This window comes from Microtus oregoni, unplaced genomic scaffold (genome assembly GCF_018167655.1).
Source record: "Microtus oregoni isolate MIOR12 unplaced genomic scaffold, Mior012 000025F_ref0000491, whole genome shotgun sequence".
Lineage (NCBI taxonomy): Eukaryota > Metazoa > Chordata > Mammalia > Rodentia > Cricetidae > Microtus > Microtus oregoni.
In genome coordinates, this window is record NW_024543084.1 from 19,422,873 (window position 1) to 19,446,421 (window position 23,549).

The 23,549-nt window shown below is 39.9% G+C and overlaps 1 protein-coding gene across 2 annotated transcripts in view; it reads left to right on the forward strand.

Annotated features, from left to right (window-relative positions):
• The window catches only part of Cntrl (centriolin), an 86,595-nt gene that overhangs the window by 8,982 nt on the left and 54,064 nt on the right, over positions 1-23,549 (forward strand). Inside the window, exons 4-12 of one of the 2 annotated variants that reach the window (XM_041675291.1) lie at positions 2,345-2,475; positions 3,854-3,995; positions 5,756-5,942; positions 8,254-8,447; positions 13,762-13,881; positions 14,951-15,173; positions 17,152-17,261; positions 18,819-19,013; positions 22,807-22,960. In XM_041675291.1, the coding sequence (XP_041531225.1) occupies positions 2,345-2,475; positions 3,854-3,995; positions 5,756-5,942; positions 8,254-8,447; positions 13,762-13,881; positions 14,951-15,173; positions 17,152-17,261; positions 18,819-19,013; positions 22,807-22,960 (1,456 nt within the window). Of the gene's footprint in view, positions 1-2,344; positions 2,476-3,853; positions 3,996-5,755; positions 5,943-8,253; positions 8,448-13,761; positions 13,882-14,950; positions 15,174-17,151; positions 17,262-18,818; positions 19,014-21,219; positions 21,317-22,806; positions 22,961-23,549 lie in introns of those variants that run through there. The other variant, XM_041675292.1, reaches the window with a different exon arrangement.

Genomic DNA, 23,549 nt, shown 5'->3' on the forward strand with positions numbered 1-23,549 from the left:
ATTATAGTGCAGTATACCATGAAATAACGTCAGATTTAAAAAGTGATTTAGAACCCTATGTGTTAAAATGTCTCAGTCAGTGTTCTGTTGCTGTGAAAAGATACCACGACCAAGGCATTTCTTTTAAAAAAAAAAAAAAAAGCATTTAACTATGGGTTTGCTTGCAGTTTCAGAGGTTAGTTTGTTTCATCATGGCAGGGAGCATGGCAGCAGGCAGGCAGGAGGGGCAGTACTGGAGAGGTCGCTGAGAGCTTTTCATCCTGATCCACAGGCAGTAGGCAGAGGGAGAACTAGACACTGGGCCTGGCATGGGTTTTTAAAACCTCAAAGCATATCCTCCAACAAAGCCACACCTTGTAATCCTTCCTTGACACCTCATCAATTAGGAACTAAGCTTGAAATATACGAGTGTATGGGACCAGTGTCATTTGAACGACCACACCATGGCATATTTTTTTTCATGTTAGTTTCAGTGAAAACCAACTTTAAAGTGTATTATTTAGTATAACCTCAAGCTATTTTTAAAATTCTGTTTGCTGTATGTATGGACAGAAAGGAATAGAAGACCCTGAGTGTGTACACATTAGCCTCTTAATGGTGGTTCATCAAGTGGTGTGATTCTTCTCGTTTTAGTGAGCGCAGAAAGAATGTTCTGTGTTTCATTTAAAGACTTAAATAGACTACACTCAGGTTTCAGTTGTGTAGTTATTGAGGAAAAGGATACTTGTGGTAGTTTTAGATTTGTAGAAATGAAATATCAAATCAGTATGTAGTCGCTCTGCAGCTGTTCCATGCACTAGACATATCAATCTAAGCAGGCAGATACAGAGGTGAATAAACTTAGCTTGTAGTCTGAGAATTTAGAGTTTGGTGTGAAAAGTGTCTAGGATTAAGTGTGAGAATAGGGAGGATCGTGGGATGTGGGTTAGGGAGGCCAAGCCAAGGTGAAAGCCTGAAGGATCTGTTGTGCTAGAAAAGACCCGAGAGCATGAGGCATGGAGGCTTCAGGTGGAAACGGCAGACAGCAAAGGATGATAAAAGTGATGCAAAATAGCCAAAAAGGAGGGAAACAGAAATCACAGGTTTTTCAAACCCACCATGTCCATTCTTTCAAGGCCTTTGGAGAGTATTTTGTTTTTAAGATTTTTTTTTCTTTGTGTGTGTGTGTTGCCTGCATGCCTCATGCCTACAGAGGCTAGAAGAGGGCACTATATCCCCTGGAACTAGAGTTACAGATAGTTGTAGTAAGCATGTGGGTTCTGGGAATCAAACACAAGTCCTTTTCTAGGGCAGCAAGTGTTCTTACCTGCAGAGCCATCTCTCCAGACCCTTGTCTGTGGTGTTTGTTGTTTTTAAATTGGCCTAGTGTTCTGTGTTCCTGGATGTACACACAGCTGACTCAACTGACTTCGTGTGGAGTCTCTGCTGGGTGTACTTCCTCAGTGAAGCCTTATCTTACCACCCAGGTGTAGCCACACACCATAGCACCCAGTATGTGCCAGCAGTAGTGCTTAGCAGTGTACACAGCAGGCAGTCTGCTCTCCAGGACTCTTGCATACTGTTACAAGAGGTTTTCTTTATTGTCTTCTTTGAATTTTGTGTTTGTGTATACCAGTAAAGCCAAGAAATCCTATTTTCCTTATCTGCCACTATATTTCATGTACATAGAACTACTCCTGGCACATAATCCACGTTTAGTAAATATTTACTAAATGGATGATAACGGAGAGGCCGGGATGTGCTCAAAGATGTATTGCCTTACCAGTACAATAGCAGTAAATGGGGAAGGCAGGAAAAGAAGTGTAGACAGTTCTTGTGAGTGTACTCAAGACAAATGAGGGAGATAAGAGGAAGGCTCAGGTGAAACACCAGTACAGTGTGGGCGTAGTGAATATGAACTGTGCAATGGGGACAGGGCCTGTGTCACGGCTATAGCCTTGCTGTGCAGTATCACACTTTGTTCATATTATCCGTGTAATGTATACCTGTTGTAAACTGAGGGGGGGGCGTTAAATAGTGTAGTACTTAGTTTGGAGAGAGTAAACTGTCTTCGAGAAAAGTGGAAGGGAAGAGAGAAAGAGAAACAGAAAAGTTGAAGTCAAGGGCGCAATGGTGAGAGAATTCTTGTTGAGTAGTTTAGGCTTCTTACTGTACAGGCATTGCTGAGGGTCAGGAGAATATTGGCAGAAGCTTACTACTCATGGTCAAGGAAAGTGGTAGCAGGGGTTGTCCAGAAAAAGTGTTAGGATTTGCTGATCTAAACAGCTTCTAGTGCACCTGCCTCAGTGTGTTTATATGTCAAGGAGTCTGCTGCATAAAGCATTTACCATTTATTTCCAATTAGTACATCGAAAATTTGGAAAAGTGTGTTAAACTTGAAGTACTGAATCTCAGCTACAATCTAATAGCAAAGATTGAGAAGGTGGACAAGCTGCTAAGATTACGTGAACTCAACTTATCATATAACAAAATCAGGTGAGTGACTGCTCCTTTAGGTAGCATTGTGGGGCCTTCCTGTCAGCAGTAGACTGAGGTTATCAGGGTCATTGAAAGAGTCCATTAAAGGGTTATATTCTGGAACTTGCCATCTGTCTTTATGTTGCAGCAGCACTTAAGTGTGGGGTAGTATTTTATTTAGCACTGTTAAAGCAGGTATATTTCCTCTTTTTAGCAGTAACTTTGTCTAGATGTTATCCGTGATTTCTTGCCTTATTACATAAGTAATATTTTGTGAAGACAGTGCCATTTTGATCCCAAAGATATTCTAAATAATTTGATCCTGTGTATTTATCCTCATGTTCTTTGCTCATAGCTACAAGAAATAACACTGTACATCTCATTTCTAATTCAGATATACATACAAATATACAACTACTGGGAAAAATAAATATAGTCCAACCTAGTGATGACTAACACTGTGATGGGGAAGATGCAACAGAAATCAAATCTGGGAAATCTTTATACTTTTTTCCCAGCTTAGACTTTTTAAATATGATGGTCAGCAAATCAAAAGACAACAAGCGCAGGCCTGGAGAGGTGGCTCAGCACCCACGGTGGCTCACAGCTGTAACTCCCGTGTCAGAGGAAGCCCACACCCTCTTCTGGCCTCCTTGGGCACTGCACACTTAGGCCACATGGACAAATACATGTAGGCAAAACATATATACACATAAAATTTAAAAAAGGTGTATGTGGGGGGAGATAACAACCTTAATAATGAGAGAAGTTCTAATTAAAACAAAAATGAATGTAAAACAAAATCCTGGCAAATCAAGTTCACAATATAAAAACTTTCACAAGAGTTATCTAATGAAAATAGAGCAGCGCAGGAATATTTGGTCAGCATGGTAAACTGACCAGGGAATGAAATTGACAACTAAGTTGCAGATACTGTGACGGATGTGCTGCCAGTGGGAGCTGAGTGGGCTGAGCAGCAATGAATGCATATATTCATAAACACAGTACCACTTTAGAGTGTATGTGCTGCTGGCATAGTTCATCTTTGGTGAGGACAGTTTAATTATTGTGGACATCTGGACAGCACCGCAGCTCACAGCAGTGTGCTGTTGAGTGTTCCAGTCTCAGAGGTGCGGCCACGGGCACCTCTTCTTTCCTGTGTTAGGAGATCTTAGAGTGTGGTAAGGTGGGCAGGACTACAGGCACACTCCTGAAGGGTTGGCACTTCAGCTCTCTGGGGAAATTTGACTTTGGCCATTTTCTTTGGTTGTCATTGAGGAAAAAGTTAACTATACTTATGGAAAGAAGTTCGGCAGCTGAGGCTATTTACTGTAAACTGCCATGAAAGAACTTAAACATTTTATGACTAAGTTTGATTTTGTACTCTGGTTTCCAGCAAGATTGAAGGACTAGAAAACATGTGTAACCTACAAAAGCTGAACCTAGCAGGAAATGAAATCGAGCACATCCCAGTGTGGTTTGCAAAGAAGTTGAAATCTTTGCGAGTCCTCAATCTGAAAGGCAATAAGATATCATCGGTAAGTATTCAAAGAACAAGATTTATTTTTCCTCAAACTTAAATTGTTCAAATTATAAAAATCTTTGTCCATGTTTATATTTTATATTGAACATGATCCCTCTCGTGCCCAGTACCCGCTCTTTTCACGCCCCTCCTCCTCCTGTTAGTACCTTAATCTTCCTAAAAAAAAAATTTTATTCAAATTTTTTATTTATTGGGAAAGATATTTAGAAGTCTTCAGTTGTTTTTAAAGAATGATATTTTTAACGTCCTTATTTGATTGACCATATGCCAAATTCAGATATGACCTAGAATTCGTTAGTATAATTAAACAGACTCATCTCATTTTACAAAGATCCATAATCAAGAATTGATCTCTTAGTATTTTCTTATCCATCATTTCATTGCACCTTCTTATATTCTTGTTGCCTAGTGCCAAATGTGTAATACATATGCAGTTCTATCTATTTTAAACTTACATTCTGAGGTTCTAATTTGATTTCCACTTTTCAGGTAAAGTCTTAATTTAATTCATGTTTAGTTAGAACATGCCTTCTAAGCACCTAATAAGTAAATATGGCACCTAATCAGTGATATGTTGGGTGTTAGGACTGGAGCAATCGTGATCTAACTTAACGATGATTGTCATAGACTGGAAACGGGAGGCATGACCAGCTACAGGCCTAGGCTGCCCTCGTGTCACCTTGGAGAGTCCCTTGATTTTTATGGACTGTTAAACTAGAGAAGATGATTTCTGTATGGCCTCTTTACAGAGGTGTCAGGAGGGTCAGGTGACTAAGACTGTATTTCTTATACCTTCAAGTGTGAAGACAAATTAGAACACACACCTTTTTCCTATTTTATTGTTGTCTTGCTTGTTTACACGGAGCTCGTGGTGCGGCCTTTCTCTGTGGGCCAAGCACAACTCAGACTTGCAACTCTCCTGCCTTCACCCCCACATGCTGGCGCTGCGGCTGTGTTCTGCCATACTCCTCATTTATTTTTATAAGGATCTGGGGAGGAGACTCCATTTCACTGCAGCAGCTCGAGAGCCTTGGAGTCCAGGTCTCAGGCGTTCGGTAGGTCACCTCACAGGCCGGCAGGAATGAGCAGCCGTGCGTCATACCCAGAGTCTGATGAACAGCAGGAGAACCGTTCAGTATTTATTATGTGTAATCATACATCATTTTCTCATCTATTTGTTTGGCATTGGCATCATTAAAGATAGTATATGTTTATTTGGGAGAAATATGTACTTGTACAAGCTATTTAAGCTAAGTGTTTCTCAACCTACATAAGTCCTTAGAATAAACAAGTCTTCAAAGAATGTTAGCATCTATACATATTTTTGTGTTTTTCACTATCAACTATAATGCCATTATCTCAAAATTTACCAAAATTCTTCATAGCAGTTCATTTTATGGTTATTTGTTGAATACAAAATAAAGACATTAGTTTAGACTAATTTAGACTTAGATTGAAACCCCCATTTTCTTCAGTTACACTAGGCTCTGAGCTAAGGCAAGTCACATATTTGAATCTTGAGTTTTTCAGCTCTAAAATTCAGATAAGACATCGTGGCTTTGAAGACCCACAGAGAAAATGCATAAGACTGTCTGATACACCAATGCTCATAGACTCCTTTTCTGTCTCTTTCTTACATTGCTAATTTGGGGCAGTAGGTTTTGTAAGTAGATTTCTGTACATGTTAAAAGCAGTCTTTTGTTAGTTTATGATTTTAAAGTGAATTATTCCAATACCACTGTTGTGCCATTTCAGCTCCAGGATGTAAGCAAGTTGAAGCCACTTCAAGATTTGACTTCTCTAATCCTCATTGAAAACCCGATCGTGACCCTTCCTCATTATCCCCAGTTTACCATTTTCCACCTCCGTTCTCTGGAAAGTCTGGAGGGTCAGCCAGTAACTACTCAAGATAGACAAGAGGCTTTCGAGAGATTCAATTTAGGTAAGAGATACTTAAAAATCAAACGAAAAGCTAAACTTGAATGAGGAAGGAACTTACCTTTAGAAGTTCTCTAGAGGGGCAGGGTCTGATGAATTGGCTCAGAGGGTAGAAAGCATTTGTTGCTAGACCTGAGGACCTGAGTTCAGTCCCCAGAACCCACTTGGTGGAAGGTGTGAACTGACTTCCTCAGGATGTCCTCTGATCTGTATTCTTATGCTATGTCAGGTGTGCATTCCTAACCACCTCCAATAAATACACAGGTACTTATCACCACATCTGACATTTTAAAAAAAGACAAATTATAAACTTTATAATTCTACTAAAATTTGCATGGAAAATGACCCCATAAATTGATTAAGCAAGTATCTGTTGAGCATATACTATATACCAAAAGTTCCTGGCCTCAAAAGTGACCTCCTGAATATGTGTGTGTTGTTTGTGTATCTAAGGTGTGAGAGGAGAAGGAATGGTGAGCAGCCAGCCAAGAAAACAGTCAGTTTTACATGCTAGCAAGATCAGAGTTCAGGAAATAGTTTCCAAAGCCCAAAAAAAATTTCAAGAGTGCAAGTGTCAACTTGGTGAATGGGCTGACACATGAAGCAAGACAGGCACAGAGGTGGCTTTAGAATTGCTTTGGGCTGGGCACTGGTGGTGCACACCTTTAATCACAGCATTAGGGAGGCTAATCTCTGAGTTTGAGGTCAGCCTGGTCCAGGATGACTGTGACAACACAGAGACCCCTGTCTTAAAAAAACAAAGAAGAATTGCTTTGGATTGGTTTGATGTTCTTGCCCAGAGAAATTCAAGAGGGATGGGAACTAATGATAGATATTAACAGATTAAAGAATGGAAAGAAGATGTTTGACAAAGACTTGAAATTTCTGTACCAACATTAGTCTTCTAATACTTACTAATTTTTTAAGTTTTGAAAGACCCTCAGAGTGGTCCTTCCCTCAGGAGGAGACCCCTAACCCAAGGAACAGTCGACACCACTGGCTGCAATTAGCAAGAGGTTTATTGGGTGGGCACAGGTACCTGTGGGCGGCAAAGTCCTTTCGGAGGACTTGCCCGCCTGCAGGCTGAGAGAAGGTCTTTTTATAGGAAAAGGGTAGCAAAAGCAGGCATACAGAAGCAATGCATGGTTACAGGGATCTCATTGGTCAGTTTGAATGAGGCGATGGGTTCATTTAGGGGACAAGTTCCCCGGAGACATGAAGGTCTGATAATAATAACAGACTTGGCCCTATCTAGGGTACATGTAGTTTTTCCCAGAACTGTTCGTTCCCCTCCTAGGCCTGGTGTCTGACCATAGATATCCTGTTTGACCGCCTAGGAGTACTGACTTTACCTTGAACTTACATTTGTTTGTGTAAAGGCTTTGCAAAATGGCATTACAGTAGCTAAGCTGGGGTCTTTCAGTTTAAAGGTAAATAAAAGATGCAAGACTAAACATTCACCCACAGCTTCAAGACCAGGAAATTGGAAGAAACAAAATGCAACTTAACCTCAAAGTTTGTAGTTATGAAATAGTGTTTCTAAGATCAGAAGGGGACACAAATCCCACCTTGATTCTTTTAGTTCATAAAAATGAGTATCATGAGATTAGATTCTGAGAGACAGACAGAGGTCATTGATCATCTTTTAGTAGGAGGGACAGTTTCTCCATTAAAAAAGAGAAAATAATTTGTAGGTGTTGGCGCTTTTGTTTTCTTGGAAGTAGGACTACATCCCCTTAATGCAATGTGAAGCCTAGCTGAGAAAGACTGGATGGTGTGTGGGAGGCTTGAGGAAAAAGGAAGGTATGAGATGACCGTGTTAGAGTGTTGAGAAGTCAGCCTCTGTTTAATCTGAAATTGAAATTGAATCTGAAATTGGTGTTCATCTACTTTTGACAAAAATGGCAGTTTCACACCAGTGAAGGCTTAGTGAAGAAAGGCACTTTCTGAGCAAGCCTTCTGACTTGAGTTCCATACTGAAACCCACAAAAAGATAGAAGAGATCCAGCTCCACAAAGCTGCCCTGTGACTTCTTTGTACACACACTCTGACTTCCTCTGTGTGTGTGTCACACTAGTAATAATTATAATAAAGATCCCTTCCAATTACTATTGCTCTCTGACCTCTTAGTATAGGTTGGATTCGTATCCAAGGTGATCATACTTTCCCCAGACCCCATGGCATATACTTTTCAAAGCAGACTCATGTTGCACTGTTCTTAAACTTCTTTCACTGTCACTCTGGGAAGCACAACTTGTTTTCTAGGTAGAGAATATAATGACAAATTACCTATTACATTATTATATTATTGACAGAAGAGGTGGAAAGACTGGAAAAAGACCTGGAAAAGAAGATGGTGGAAACAGAAGAACTTAAGAACAAACAAGCAAAGTTTCTTCAAGAAATAAAAAATCAAGATAAACTAAACAAGTCGTTAAAAGAAGAGGCCATGTTACAGAAACAAAGCTGTGAGGAGCTAGAGAGTGACCTCAACACAAAGAATGAGTTGGTGAGTCTGTTATATGTCGCTTTGGCTGTATTCTATTAAGGTAGAGAAATTTTGTTCTTAAATTTAAAAACACAGTGGTGCACACCTTTAATTCTAGCACTTGGGAGGCAGAGGCAGGAGGATCTCTGTGAGTTCAAGGTCAGCCTGGTCTATGAAGGGAGTTCCAAGACAGCCAGGACTGTTACACAGAGAAACCCTGCCTCGAAAAGCAAACAAACAACAAACAAACAAGTAAAACGCAATCCTGACTGTAGCATTGGGAAGATGACCAAGGCTTTGCGAAGTGTAGTTGACTGCAGTATGGTACCCAAAGGCTGATGTGTGAGGTAAGTTGTCCAGCAAGAGGGGAAACATGATCTGTCACACTAGGAGTTGGCCACACTGCTTAGGGTATGTTTAAAATAGCTTCACAGAGAAGACTAGAGATTGTCAGAAGTTTAAAAACGGCAGAGTTATCTAAAGGTTAAACATAGGCACCCTATGTCATGGAAACTCCTTTTCTGTAGAAATGGTAGCAGTAACGTGTAAAAGGAAGCCCATGTACATGCACAAAGACACACACACGGATATATGACATGCTTCTTATTAGCAAAATTTCCAGTAACTAAAGTGTCCATCATTGGATATCCATGTAGCTGAATAGCTGTAATAAGCTGCTAAGATGAAGCCAGGCTGTCTGTACATGGAAAGGTCCTGGGCGTATTTTCCTGTGTGAACAATGCCCAGTGGTGAAAACAGTGACTCCAGTGTGAGCCTGCCCAGAGACATGCAAGATGATCTATTTGGGAAAAACAGCAGACCTAGGAAATTTCCAAGCTGACCTTTATGTATCTCTGTAAAGTCTAACTTTTTATAATTTGACTTTATAATTGAAATGTGGAGAAGAACATGAAAATGTAGAACACTTTTGGCCAGAAGGCAGCATATTTTGAGAAACTTGAAAGCTCTGGAGAGGGTAAAGGAGATAGTTGTCCAGGCTGGAAGCAGCTCAGGGAGCTGTCACGCAAGAAGAGTTAGAGCTCTAATTATATAAATCAGGCCTCAAGAGGTAAATTTAAGATCTAGCAGATGCAAATTCAGGAGACATGTTTTCATTTAGTATTGAATCTGATAGCTGTCTTGAACAATAATTAGAATACGTCTGCTGTCCTGAAACAAGCAGACATTAGCTGTGTGCTTTTGCTTCAAGAAAGATCTTTTTTGTTTGTTTGTTTTGCTTTGCTTTGCTTTTCTGAGACAGGGTTTCTCTATGTAGCCCTCACTGTCCTTGAACTCACTATATAGTCCAGGCTGGCCTCAAACTCAGAGATCCACCTGCCTCTGCCTCTTGAGTTCTGGGATTAAAGGTGTGCGTCACCACCACCTGACCAAGAAGCCTTTCCAACACAGACAATATCATTTTGTAAATTTATACACACACATATTTGTCTGTGCACATGTGGAGGTCAGAGGACAGCTTGCAGTTTTCACTTCTCTCCTTGCACTGTGTGGACCCCAGATATCGAACTCAAATCGTAAGGTTTGAGGGCAAGAGCATTTACTCACTGGGCCACCTTGCCCTCCCATTTTGTTCCTTTTTCTGTATTTTTTGTTATAAGTCATATTATGCTCTTCTGCAAGTTACACTATTTTTATTGTTAACATTCTTAAAGCATTTTTATACATAATTAACATTTATTTTAACAAATTCAGATCACAGAAATAAATGCAGTGGAAATGAAGGCTCTTCTACCTCACTCCCCAGGTGTTTTGTTTTCTATGATTCTGTACTATATATGTAATAAGTACACTATACAATGTAATAATTTTGCAAATATTTTTAAAAGAATTTTTTAATACATATATGTATCTATAGACAATATAGATACTTCATTTTATTTTATTTTATTTTATTTTATTTTTGGTTTTTCGAGACAGGGTTTCTCTGTGGTTTTGGAGCCTGTCCTGGAACTAGCTCTTGTAGACCAGGCTGGTCTCGAACTCACAGAGATCCGCCTGCCTCTGCCTCCCGAGTGCTGGGATTAAAGGCATGTGCCACCATCGCCCGGCTACTTCATTTTAATTTTAAGAACACAGTTGAAGCTCTCCAAGTTAAAATATAATATAATATAATATATATATATACATATATATATCTCAATCTTCCTCAATATTTTAAAAGTCTATTTTGTTTATTTTGTTCCATTTATGGCTCTTCCGTATTTTAGACAATTATGCAGACAGATATTTAGATAGCTGTTTTTGCTTTTAAAAATAATACTGCAGAGAAGTGTGTGTGTGTGTGTGTGTGTGTATCTTACACACTCACACTAGTATTTCTTTACCATAGATCACATCAAGTGGAACTGCTGTGCAAAATTCTTTTGAAATTTTGATAAATGGGACTAGCAGGATAGCTTGGCAGGCAAAGGGTAAAGACCTGAGTTCAGTCTCTGGAACCTACATGGTAAAAGAAGACAGCTAGCTAGCCCCTGCAAGTTGTCACCATAACACACAACATACATACTCACCACGCATCACAGACTCACTCACGTACACATACATAGAGACACATACACACACACACACACACACACACATACACACACACACACACACACACACACACTACAAACACACACACAGGACAAAAACTACAAACATACAATTAAATATTTTTTTTAAGATTTTATTTATTATGTATACAATACAGTGTGCTGCCTCCATGTACGCCTGCACGCCAGAAGAGGGCACCAGATCTCATTGTAGATGGTTGTGAGCCACCATGTGGTTGCTGGGAATTGAACTCAGGACCTCTGGAAGAACAGTCAGCATCCTTAACCTCTGAGCCATCTCTCCAGCCCCCACAATTAAATATTTTTGATAAATGTCGGTGTCCACTTCAAAAAAAGCTTATTACTAATTTGTGTTTTCCACAGCAGTAAGTAAAAGGGTCCAGCTTGGTTTATTATTGTGAACTTACAGGAGAGAAAAAAAAATGGAATCTTGTTAGTTTTATTTTTATATTTTTCTAACTGCTGGAGGAGTGAATATTATATATGCATTTATTGATCATTTGTCTTTCCTTTTTAAATTACCCATTTCATTATTTTGCCCCTTTTTGTTCTCCAAAAGTACTACTATATATTTAAAAGGAGAATTCTAGGTCTTATTTGGAGAGCTTATATTTCCCTTTGTCTCTTGCAGGATATGTGATGATAATATCGCTCCAATTGTATAATGATTTGCAATTTTATTAAGCAGTTGTTCATGCACTAAACTAGTTCCTTTATAAAAGAAAAACTGTGTTGGATTAAGTCTTTGGGCATCCATTTAAATTGTAGCGGATCCTATCCCCACCATCTGGAAATACTAACCCAACTTCCTCTTTGTTGTTTTGCAAGCTATTTAACTCTTACCTTTCAGTGTTCTTATTGTTTAAATGGAACGTTTTCTTGTCCGGCCACCATCATGGTCTTGTGAGAATTTAGTAAGGTTCTAAATGGGAAAATAACTTCAAGTACCAAGTAATACAGGGTGGTAAATTTATACTCAGTGATGCTATCATCACCAGTCCTGATAGCTGTATCCTTCGGTGGTGAATCATCAATGTAGAAATACTAGTGGCAACAGAGCCTAGCTCGCTCCAGTGTTCTCTAGGTAATGTGCTTCTGTTTGCTTCTTCTCTTAGCCCTTATCTTGGTTTCTTGCAGGCCTTTTTCTGCTGAGTCTTTATTCTTCTTTAAGGTAGTTCCTTCAAGACTGAACTGCACACTGTTTTCTGTGGTCTTGCATGATAACTTGTATTAATATGCTTGTTTCCATTTTAAGTCTTGAAACTGGTTTGTCTCTTTGGGAATGTGTTTGTGTAATATGTTGTAAATGACTGTATATAGGAGAAGAAGTTTGAATGTGAGAGGAGATTTGTGTTATTGTTCCTGCAGTCATCTCTTGATTACCCATAGCCAATATGCTACTCGCATACTTCCCTTGGCTCCCGTGTTGCTCTCATTTATGCACTTCTTCCAGAAGATGTTTGCTGAGGACTTATCATCTAAGTCCAGAGCTATGAAAACAAAGGTTATTTTAGAAAGTAGTCCAAACATGTTCTCTGCTTCCAGTAGTGTTTGCCCTTGTTTTGGCTTTGCTTTGGGGGGAGAAACCTAAACATAAGTTGAGGCTGTTGATTGTAAATTGTATCCTTGAGACTCCGTCTTTTGAGCTTTCAGTAGAAACCTAAATAAGGGCAATGTGTTAGACAGCCTGCAAGAGGACACTGAAGGCAGCATGGGACAAAATGTTAGACTTAAAACCAGGTTACGCAGATGTGCACACTGCCTTTCAACCAGTTGCTCAGTTAGGCAGGTTGACTAGCCTCTCTGAGCAGCTTTATCACCTTGGAATGGAGTTGTGGAGCCTGGGTGGGGTTGCAGATGTAGGTCACCCCCTCTGAGAGCTCAGGTCAGTGCTGCTCCTTTTGATGGGTATTCAGGAGGTGACTGCATGCTCACTCATGCACGGTTTTCATTTCCTGCCCTTGTGAAATGTTTGTGTGTATGCTATCTTCTTTTGAATTTGCATTTTGATACTCGTGAAATATTTCTGCATGCTTTCTCTTTGAAATCAACTCTCAGACTCCCCATCCCCCCAAAAAAAGAAATGAAAAAGAAAAAAATTACTTAGTTGACCTTTAAAATGAACTCAAAGGATTAGTTTGATAGTCAGGTAACCTGTGACAAGGCAGTTCAGCAATCTGGAACTCAACTTCTGCATCTGTAAATTCAGAAAATTAGATTATCTTTACATTTTCCTCCCAGCTCCAGAATATCCAAGTGTAACCAAAAAAGTTGTAATTAGAGTAAAGTTACTATATTAAAAATTACTAATACCACATATTTGCCTCTGATTGAACTTATTTACATTCCTTACCTCTCTGCTACAAAGAGTAATGTTCTGGCCTGGCATGGAGGCACATGTCTATAACCCTCATGCTCAAGAGGCTGGCAGACATAGTGAGACCCCCCAACACACACGCTCACAGCTAAGATTTATTGATTAGAGCCAATCTTTCTCCTCCTCTGTAAAATGTCTCTCAGTGAATTGAAGCAATCATTAAAATCAAAGAGTAAGGAAAGAGTTACATTCAATAAATTAGTACTAATAATTGGGAAACCAGGAAGCATGTACTACAAAATGACTGATATTTATTTTCCTGTTTAGATGAACAACCTAAATTGCTTTTTAAATCTTGACTCACTATATCCTGAAATAGCTTACAAACTTCAAAGGTCTTCTGAAACTCACTGATACTGATTCATCTCATGTTGACCAATAGCTAAAACAGAAAACAGTGGAACTAACTCGAGCATGTCAAAAGCAGTATGCGCTGGAGCAGGAACTGGCCTTTTATAAAATTGATGCTAAGTTTGAGCCACTAAATTATTATCCATCAGAGGTAAGTTTATATTTTTAGCAATCTAAAATTAAAGCCAGGATTGGGGGACATAGGAAGAAGACATGTGATAGGAACATTAAAGGGATTTTACCATTAATTGCTCCATTTTTAAAAAAAAAAATTGTATTTGTGTTTGTATGTATAGGAGAGGGCATTTTGTATTTGTGTTTGTATGTATAGGAGAGGGCATATATTTCAAGGTTAGACAATTTTGGGGAGTCATTTCTTTGCTTCCACTGTGTGGTTCCCAGAGATTGAACTCAAGTAGTCAGGCTTGGCAGCAGGTGCCTTTGCTACAAGTACCTTTACCTGCTGAGCCAGCTCTCCCATCTCACTCCATTCTCTTGATAAAAGGATATCACCAAAGTAAACTGTATTTTGGTTGAGTGTGTGAGCTTGGCTCAGGGAGTTAAATAAAGTAATGTTCTAAAAAGATAAAAGTTCCCAGGAGATCCTTGCTGAGAGCCACGTCTTTAATTGAAAACAGTTGTCTTAACCATCTGTTATCTGAGGCGGATCAATTAAATCCAAACTTTCAACAGAAGTGCTTCAGCACCTGAGTGGCAGCCTCCTAGCTGGCTTGTTCACTGCTCTCTAGAGTCAGTATTTGGCAGCTGTTATTAGTAAAAATGCCATAGAATCAAGGAACTGCCAAATGACTTGTAATTCCAACAGTATCATGTGTTGTTTAGGTTTTAAAATTTAAAATTAATATGTATTAGATTGAACTCTTACTTATATTGGTCAGGAAACAACATAATACACATGGGCTTTTGACTGGAAGATTAAACAATATTAAGCAGTCATATAGCTGTTAGTAGTCTTTTTAGTCAGCTAATCTAAGCTTATGTGCCAGTAGAAGCAAGAGTCCTTTTGAGACCATTTTTAGTTCTAGTTCCTTTTTGCTATATGAAAAGAAGATAAAGAATAGCATTAAATCTTTTAGATTCTAGACTATAATATTAATATGACTAATTGTATGGTGTGTTTACCACTAATAAGATGAACAATGTCATTTGACTGGAAGTTGCTTCTTAATCCATAGATCTATTGCTATGCTTGCTTTTAGTATGCTGAAATTGACAAATCCCCAGATGAAAGCCCTTACATTGGCAAATCCAGATACAAGAGAAACATGTTTGCCACCGAGACTTTCATTGTCAGCGATGCCCAGGCTGTTCAGATCCAGAAGATGGTGCCTGGAGGACAGCTTAGACACAAGCACACGCCCCTGAGAGTTCATGCCTCACCGGATGTGCAATTGGAAGACACAGGAAAAAAAATAAGTGCAGGTTAAACAAAGTTATTCTTAAATTCTTAAAAAGTATGAGACTGGGGATGTGGCCCCATGTGGAACATTTGCCGGGCATGCGCAAGTCTTTTGGTTCAGTGTCCATCACTGCAAAAAGTAATGTATACAGGCTTAATACAGGCAGACAGCCAAAATAACTGGATATACAAGTTGATTTTATCTTATAATTTTTTTGTTTTGGTTTTGTTTTGAGGCAGGGTTTCTCTGTGTAGTCCTAGCTATCCTGGAACTCACTTTGTAGACAAGGCTGACCTCAAACTCACAGAGATCTGCCTCCCTCTCTCTCCCAAGTGCTGGGGTTAAAGGCGTGTGCCCACCACCCGGCTTATCTTATAATTTTTTTTTTCTGTTCTAACTGGGTGGACTTCTTTTCTTTTTTTTTTATATTAATACCATTCAAAATTTCCACTTCCTCCCCTCCTCATTGATACTACTTATGGTTTAAATGATACGTATAAAACCTAGGTACTGATTAATGAGCCTGCTTTTTAAATGATTCCTGTTGTGGTGGAGAATCAGGTTTCTGACAGTAACTGGTGGCAACATGTTCAAGGAATCAATCTTACAACAATAACAGTCAGGCGGTGGTGGTGCACCTCTTTAATCTTGGCACTTGGGAGGCAGAGACAGACAAATCTCTATTTCAGCCAAAGATTCTGCACAGTGAAACCCTGTCTGGCGGGGGTGGAGGGGTGGGGGAGGGTATAAATTACATCCTGCCAACAGGCACTCATTTAGAGGTGTAGTTAATAGTCACTGAAGCAAGTGAAGAAGCATGAAGACAAAACCCTTCCAATAAGTTGAAGCAGAGCACTCTCAGGCTTCGCCCTCAGGCTGGCCTCTCACTCTTCCAACAGTAGTGTGCATTCCCCAGTCTTAATTCAAGGGGTCTTGCCGCGCCTGGCAAACCAGTACAGGAAGAAGTTAAGCCAAGAGGTACTGAAGGTACTCTGCCAGTGTTAGCTCACTGGCTGTGTGGATGTGGGAGATGTGGGTGTGACTGGAGTCTGTGCACCTTGCCCCACAGTGGAGCTGCACAGTGGACTTGTGATCCACTGTGGGGCTCCCATCAATTGATGGTTAGCACGTCCTTGCATAGCTGATAGTTACATAGGCGGCAAGGTGGACACTGGTTTCTTTTGTATGTGTATTTTATGGAAGGCTTTGGCAGGAGAAAGCAGAAGTAAATGAGACATGGGTAGAGGGGGTTTTGTGAGAAAATGAAGTGTGAGAAAAGGAAAAAGGCAAAATGAAGTCTGTGGTAGAAAGTAGTAACTGATTTGAGGCCCCCTCCAGAGGGAAGTTTCTGTTTGTCTTAATTTCTTTGTGTTACTTCCCTTTTCTTACATCATATTCATTGGTGCTGGGAAACAAGCGTAGGGCCTTGTGCACACTTTGCAAGTGCTCTTCCTCAAGTCCAGCTCCAGCCCTCCCAGAGCAAACTGCTTTTGTTACAGTTTTTGTTTTTTTCTGAGACAGGATCTCTCTATTGTTCTGGCTGTCCTGGAACTCACTCTGTAGATCAGGCTGGCCTCAGAATCACAGAGATCACCTTCTCTGCCTAAATGCTGGGATTAAATACATGTGCCACCTGCCCAGCTCCAAATGGTGAACTTCTTGAAACTGAGTTCCATCTATAACAAAGGGGATGGTCGTGGTGCTATAGTTAGTATCCTGGTGACATGTAAAGTACCTACTTTGCAGTGAAGTCCTCTTAAAGCATTTCACAGTGGTAAGAGAAGTCAAGTCCTTTTCATGTTAAGAATTATACAAATAAAAGGATCAATTATAATTTTGTAGAACAGAGCTGAATAGAGATGGAAGCTATTGTAAGTGATACATTTCTCCAGTGGAACAACTTAACTAGGGTGGCGTTCGTTGCAAAGTAAATGTAGTAAAAAATCTTAGAAGTCAGCATTTTTCTCATGTGTGTATATTAGAATTGTTTGAAATTTCAGCACAAATTCGACTGTCAGAACTACACCATGATATAGAAACAGCAGAACAGAAAATATTACGGGCTACTCAAGAATTTCAGCAACTGGAAGAAGCTATACAACAAAAAAAGGTATGTGGAAGCTTAACTAAAAATAATTTTTAATGCGATTTTGCTTCCTTTCTATAGAATTGCAATAGTGGTGCATGCCATTAATCCCAGCACACAGCGCGCAGAGGCAGGACGATCTCTGTTAGTCAAGGCAAGCCTGGTCTACAGAGTGACTTCCAGACCAGCCAGGGATATATAGTCATATTAAATCACTTTGAAATGAATTGTTGGATACTTTTAGAGTCAAATATAATGAAAGTATTTCATTCATGATGACATCTTATTAACATTTCACAAAATGTGTAGAAATAAATTATTTAAATTTGACACCAGATGGGGCTGAGAGATGGGTCAGCAGTTAAGATCTACTCTTCCAGAGGACCAGAGTTTGGTTCCCAGTACCCATGTTAGGCAGCTCACAACTGCTATAACTCCAGCTCCAGAGGGATCCAACTTTTCTGGCCTCCACAGGCATCTGCCCTCACATGCACAAACCCACATGCAGATACACACATAATAAAAATAGTAAAAACAGATATTAAAAAATTCACACAAGAAGATCTATCTGGTCTCCTATACGTGTTACTTCTTGACTCATCTCTTCTAACTAAGCCTCTTCACCTGGGACTTAGTTTAAGAACCAAAGAGCGTGTCTGCTATGGCATGAAGATTGTCAGACACAAGGTATGTGTTGCGGGGAGGGGGGGCAAGGGGTTGACAACCGAAAATTACTTTCAGCAGTTGCCAAAGTATTTCATGCAGTTCAAATCCATGTTGTAATTGCATAGGTTAAAATTTTTTTTTAAATGTATTTTGGATTTTTTTTTGATACAAGGTCTCACGTAGCCCAGGATGGCCTGGAAATTGCTATATAGCTGAGGATAACCTTGAACTGCTTATTCCTGCATCCTCTTTCCAAGAGCTGGGACTAAATGTGTAGACCATCATCCTCAGTCAGCACTACACATCTGAAAAGCATTGCTACAGTTGTTTAAATCGCTACCTTAAAGATTGGTGGTGGTGGTGGTGCACACCTTCAGTACTTGGTGGAGAGGCAGGCAGGTCCCTGTGCGTCTGAGGGCAGCCTGGTCTACAGAGTGAGTTCCAGGACATCCAGAACTGTTACACAGAGAAACCCTCTTGAAAAACCAAAATTGATTAATTGTTTAATTTAGGGGCCCACGTTTCCAGAGGGTTAGAGAGTCCATGACCTTTGTGACAGTAGGCAGTCAGGCGTGGTACTGGAGCAGTAGCTGGGAGATGAGATGGTATCTTGAGATACAACACAAGGCAGAGTGATCTAACTAGGAATGGCTTGTTCTTTTGACACCTCAGAGCCTGCCCCCAGTAGTACGCGTCCTCCAGCAATGCCAAACATTTATTCTTCTCAAACAGCTGGAAATCAAGTATTCAAATGTATGAGCCTGTGGGAACCGTTTTCATTCAGCCCACCACACCTACATCTCTTATTTTGCATGTTTCTATAACATAGAGTATTTTTTAAGATTATAGGCATTAGCTTATAAATTGTTGTTGCTCTCCTTTGTTAATTACATGCTGGGGTTTGGGGAGGATTAGATTTCAGAAGCAGAGAAGGACCTTCTTCTCAAACAGTTGAGTGATAGAATACAACTGCTAAACAAATTACGCCAGGAGGCTCTGGATCTAGAAATGCAAATGGAAAGGCAAAGGAAAGAAACTGCCGAAAAGCAGGAGGACATCAACAACCTGCAAGTAGCCATAGAGAGCCTGGACTCCAAAGACCCAAAGCACGTGAGTAAATACGAAATCTTGACTTGTTCTATGGAGACTGAAGATTCTGTGTGTCGGTAGTACGTGTCTTATCATTTTTTAATGGCAGAACCCGTTCTAGTCTCTTAGTTTGATACACTAAGAGTTAAGTGATGTGTGTGTATAATTTATATATGTATATGTAATTAGATACAAATATAGGCTATGTATTCATATGAAACATTTACATCCAAAACAAAACAACCTAAAAGTCTTGAAAGAGTGGTTTTCAATAAATGAAAGCACTTTTGGGGGGGCAGTGATTGAATTTCATTGTATTTTAGAGCAAGAGAGACTTGATTCAAAGTGCCCTGTAAATTTTTTTTCTCCTTAAAGGCAGGAAGTGCTGAAGCAGGGACAGGGGCAGAGGTCTTTTGTACCTTTTTAATTCCTGATGCAAATATTCTACAAAAACTGATGTTTCTGTTCATTTTATCCTTAAAAATAAAACACCTCTCTGGAGTTTGTCATTCTAAGTTGTGAAGTCAGATGTCTGAATGGTAGAGTCAGACTCTTGGTTTTTGTCAGTCAATACCCTATAAATCTTACTAATGGCTTCTATTTTAGCCACTATTCTGAAATAGGTAAAACTATTTCCTTCATGTTTTCTTGTTGCAGTTTGAATTATAAATTAAGAAACATGTAAGATGTCTGGACTAGCAGGAATAAACTTCAGTGTGGCAGAGCAGTGCACTAGAGCTGCTTTAAGTACTTGACAGACAGGTCACTCTTTAAACACACCAGTTTCCGCCTGTGTGCCAGGGCACAGACATCTAGGACTAGAGGCCAGGTAGTTTTGACAAAGGATTACCTTATAGGCTTTAAATACTTCCAAAAAAAAAAAAAAGCTAAGACTTAGTATTCTCACTGAAAGTATTATTTTTAATTGTGTGTATGCATGCATATGTAGTAAACATGCACATTTGTGTGCGTGCATGTTGTATGTATATGGAGGCCAGAAGTCATTCTCAGTTTTCAGCCTCATTTGTTTTCTGTCTTATTCAAGTATTAATTTATTTGTTCATCCTTTCATTTTTAACACAGGATCTCTTACTGAATCTGGAGCTAAGTAATTCAGCTAGGCTGACCAGTGAGCTTCAGAGATTGTGCTGCCCCGGAGGGTGGGGGCGGGATATGGCCTTGTGCTGTGCCTGCCTTACTCGAGTGCTGGGTGTTCGAGTTCAGCTTCGCATGCTCATAGGCCAATCTCCCAAGCCCTAAAAGTCTTGGTTATTTTCGAAAATTTTTGTTAGAAGAAAACTCAGAGGTTTTTAAGTACTATGATGTATATTGTAAGTACCATGATGTATAATAGTCAGTAGTATTTTGCTTTTTTACATTGTGTATTAAAAGTCGTGCATTTGTGTAAGGGTTGTCCTAACAATAGAAAACTCTATCCCCTGGGAAGCAGAAGGAAGCAGCCTGATGGTCCCTGAGTCTGATTGCTTCAGCAAAAGACGTGACTTCCTGAGCTGAAGGGGAATTTACTTTCACTGTGTTTCTGTGGAGTATCACAGAGGAGAGGCTAGACACTCAGGAATGGTGGCTTAAGTCTTGAGGGCAGCTAGAACCCATCTGCTCAGGTAGGAGTAAGATGCACAAGCCCTGTCCTCCCCCCCCCCCACACACACACACACCAGAGCATGGCATTCTCAGTTCACCGCATCTCAAGCTCTCACTTTGCAGAGGGTAGAAATGTGACCTGGAAACTAAATTATCTGCCTCTGATCACTAAACTACTACATCAACCCTTTCGTCACAAAAGGATTAAAATCCAAAATTAAAGATAAAAAATGAAAAATAAAATCTTAGCTCGGAACCAAGCCTAGTCAGATGTTTTTTAAAAGTACATTTCATTAGGTTTCAAAAGAGAAAATGGCATTTAAAAATCGAGTCCTATTTTAGTAACCAGCTAAAGGAACAGTTTTCCCAGCTAGAGGAACAGTTATCACTGGGCAAACAATAAAAATCTGTGCTGCTTTCCTAGAGGGAATTAGCCTAGTGATCTTTCAGCCTCTGGGCGTGATTGGCCCTCGGGAGCTTCCTGTGTTTTGATTTAAAGTTGGGGGCGGGGCCTGTTCACGGAGCCTGCTGGTGACTGGACTAGCTCCGCTGTCACTCACGCTGGTTTGTGGCGCTGGGAGGGTTACTTAGGCACAGAGGCTCTTGCAAAGATGTGGCTGTCAGAGTGGGAAAGACACATGGATCTGAAAACAGCTTAGCTTTCCGCCCACTATTTTTGTTCTCCACGTCTCAGCTGTAAACAGAACAGATTCGAAGTTAAGGTATGGTCATTCCTCTGTGTACAGAGAAAGGGCTTGGAAGGAGGAGGGGCCAGGTCTGTAAGTTCCTGTTTTCACAGTAACTCTTTTGTGAGCTCCACTGCGCAGGAAACCGCAGGGTCTGCTGTCCTCCACGTGTTTACTGCCCACCATGCACATCTTGAACCACATGTTTGCCCTGCATGTAGAGGTTGCAGTGCACTTTTAACGGGGAATTTTAAGAGTTGTTGGTTAAGATATAAGTATAATAGGGGTTTTGTTCATCCTTGAGCCACCCAAGTCTAGGGAGTAGTACAGTTAGGATGTAAACTCTTATCTGCAGTAATTGAGTGTCCAGAGATTTAAGGTGAGTATTTGGGGGATGTAGGAGAAAGTAAAATTTGAATATCCCATTAAATTTATCCCCGGTAAAATAATAGCTGACGGTGACAATGGTGTTGCCAGTCATTTGTTCTCCATTTGAAAGAAGACCTCTCCAACGGAGGGCATTTTAGTGTTTGTTGTTCAGGCCCTGACTGTTCTGACGAGTTCTCCCTCAGTTATTTGTTCTAGTGTTCTGAACTTGTTGGGAAGGGTGGAATGAGTGGGAAGGCAAAATTTCTCTCGGGAATTACAGTGTATGTGAACTTTTGCCTAAGGATATCCAGTCACGACGTTTGATTGATCTGAGACTCGAGCTTATATTTGTGAAATGAAAGGTTAGACAAGATAATTGGTTCTCTGTTTTCCCCAGCACACCTGAGGGGGGAGATAATCCATTACCTTCAGTTAGCAGTGACTGGCTAATGCCATGTTGTCAGGAACAAGAGGGTGTGGGCCTGTGGGTCCTGCATTGAATACTTGCTGGGATAGTGGTCTCTGACTACCCTCACCATCCCCAGTTTATTGTATCTAAAAACAAATGTCGGATAGGAGATAGAAAGTAAATGGGAATTCTGAGAGTTTGTTTATCACAAGTCTCCATTTCCCCAAAAACCTTCTAAAATACATATAAATGTATTTTTCACATTAAAAAGGCATTAGTTATCAGTAATAAAACTCCACACCCCAAAATTTTGTAAATATAGAAACCCTTAAGTAAAATCTCTTAGAGTCCTTGTACACAGATATAACACTTATTTATATTTTGGAATGTACTTTTGGATGCTTCCTCTAAATGTACTGTTTTTCAATATAGCTAGAGTTCAGGAATCCTTTTTAAAAGACATTTTAATGCTGTGCATATAACACTGAAGTTTTCTGTAAGACCTAGCAGTTGTGACCTTGAACGAATGGCTTATACTCCCTGATCAGCTCTGTTTTCTCATCTTATTTCAAGCCATTCTGGGGTTTTAACAGGAACTACTTACATGAAAATAATACAGGGCCTAACTCAGAGCAGATGGAATTGTAACATTTTATTTTTTATTCTTCCTTTTAAACATTGCTAAAGATTGTTATTTTTAAGAGTTTTAAAAACTTGGGTTGTATTCATTTTTTCCCCCTAAATTCAGTCCCATATGAAAGCTCAGAAAAGGGGTAAAGAACAGCAGCTTGACATTATGAACAAGCAATACACACATCTCGAGAGCCGCCTGGATGAGATTCTGTCTAGGATTGCTAAGGAGACTGAAGAGATCAAGGATCTTGAACAACAGCTTACTGACGGTGAGAACTGAAGTGTGATTTAACGGAACAGTATCAGTGCTGGCCGTAGTTACTAGAGAGACTGTCTAGGACTTGCCTGGATACAGTCCAGGTCTCAGCACTAGTACTTGATGGGGAAGTTTTGCTGAGATTATCCAGAATGTCTAATAAAATTTAAAGTATTTTGTATTATTGTGGTCTGTTACATTGATGACAATGGGCAAGAAGTCAGTATGATCAGGAAGAGCTTGGTCATTGATTATCTTCTATGGCATAAAATCCTTTCAGAGCCTGTTTATGTAGGAGACTCATCTGGTTACAGAAAGGAAGAAGTCTGGGCCCACATTTGCAAGGTACTTTTAGAAGGGAACATTTTAGAATATTGGTGTATTAATGAGAGCCTGAGCTCAGTGTAAATCAAGATTCCATTCCCTGATTGCCATCCTGTGTGTCATCTTAAACTGGTTACTGTCTCGATAATTAGTTGTTGAGAGAAGTTTTCCATGCAGTTTTCATAAAGTATCTGCAAATAGCATGTATCAGCATACACTTAAAATACTTAGTAAAAATGTATGTGCATGGATGCTTTGCCTGCAAATATGTCTGTATA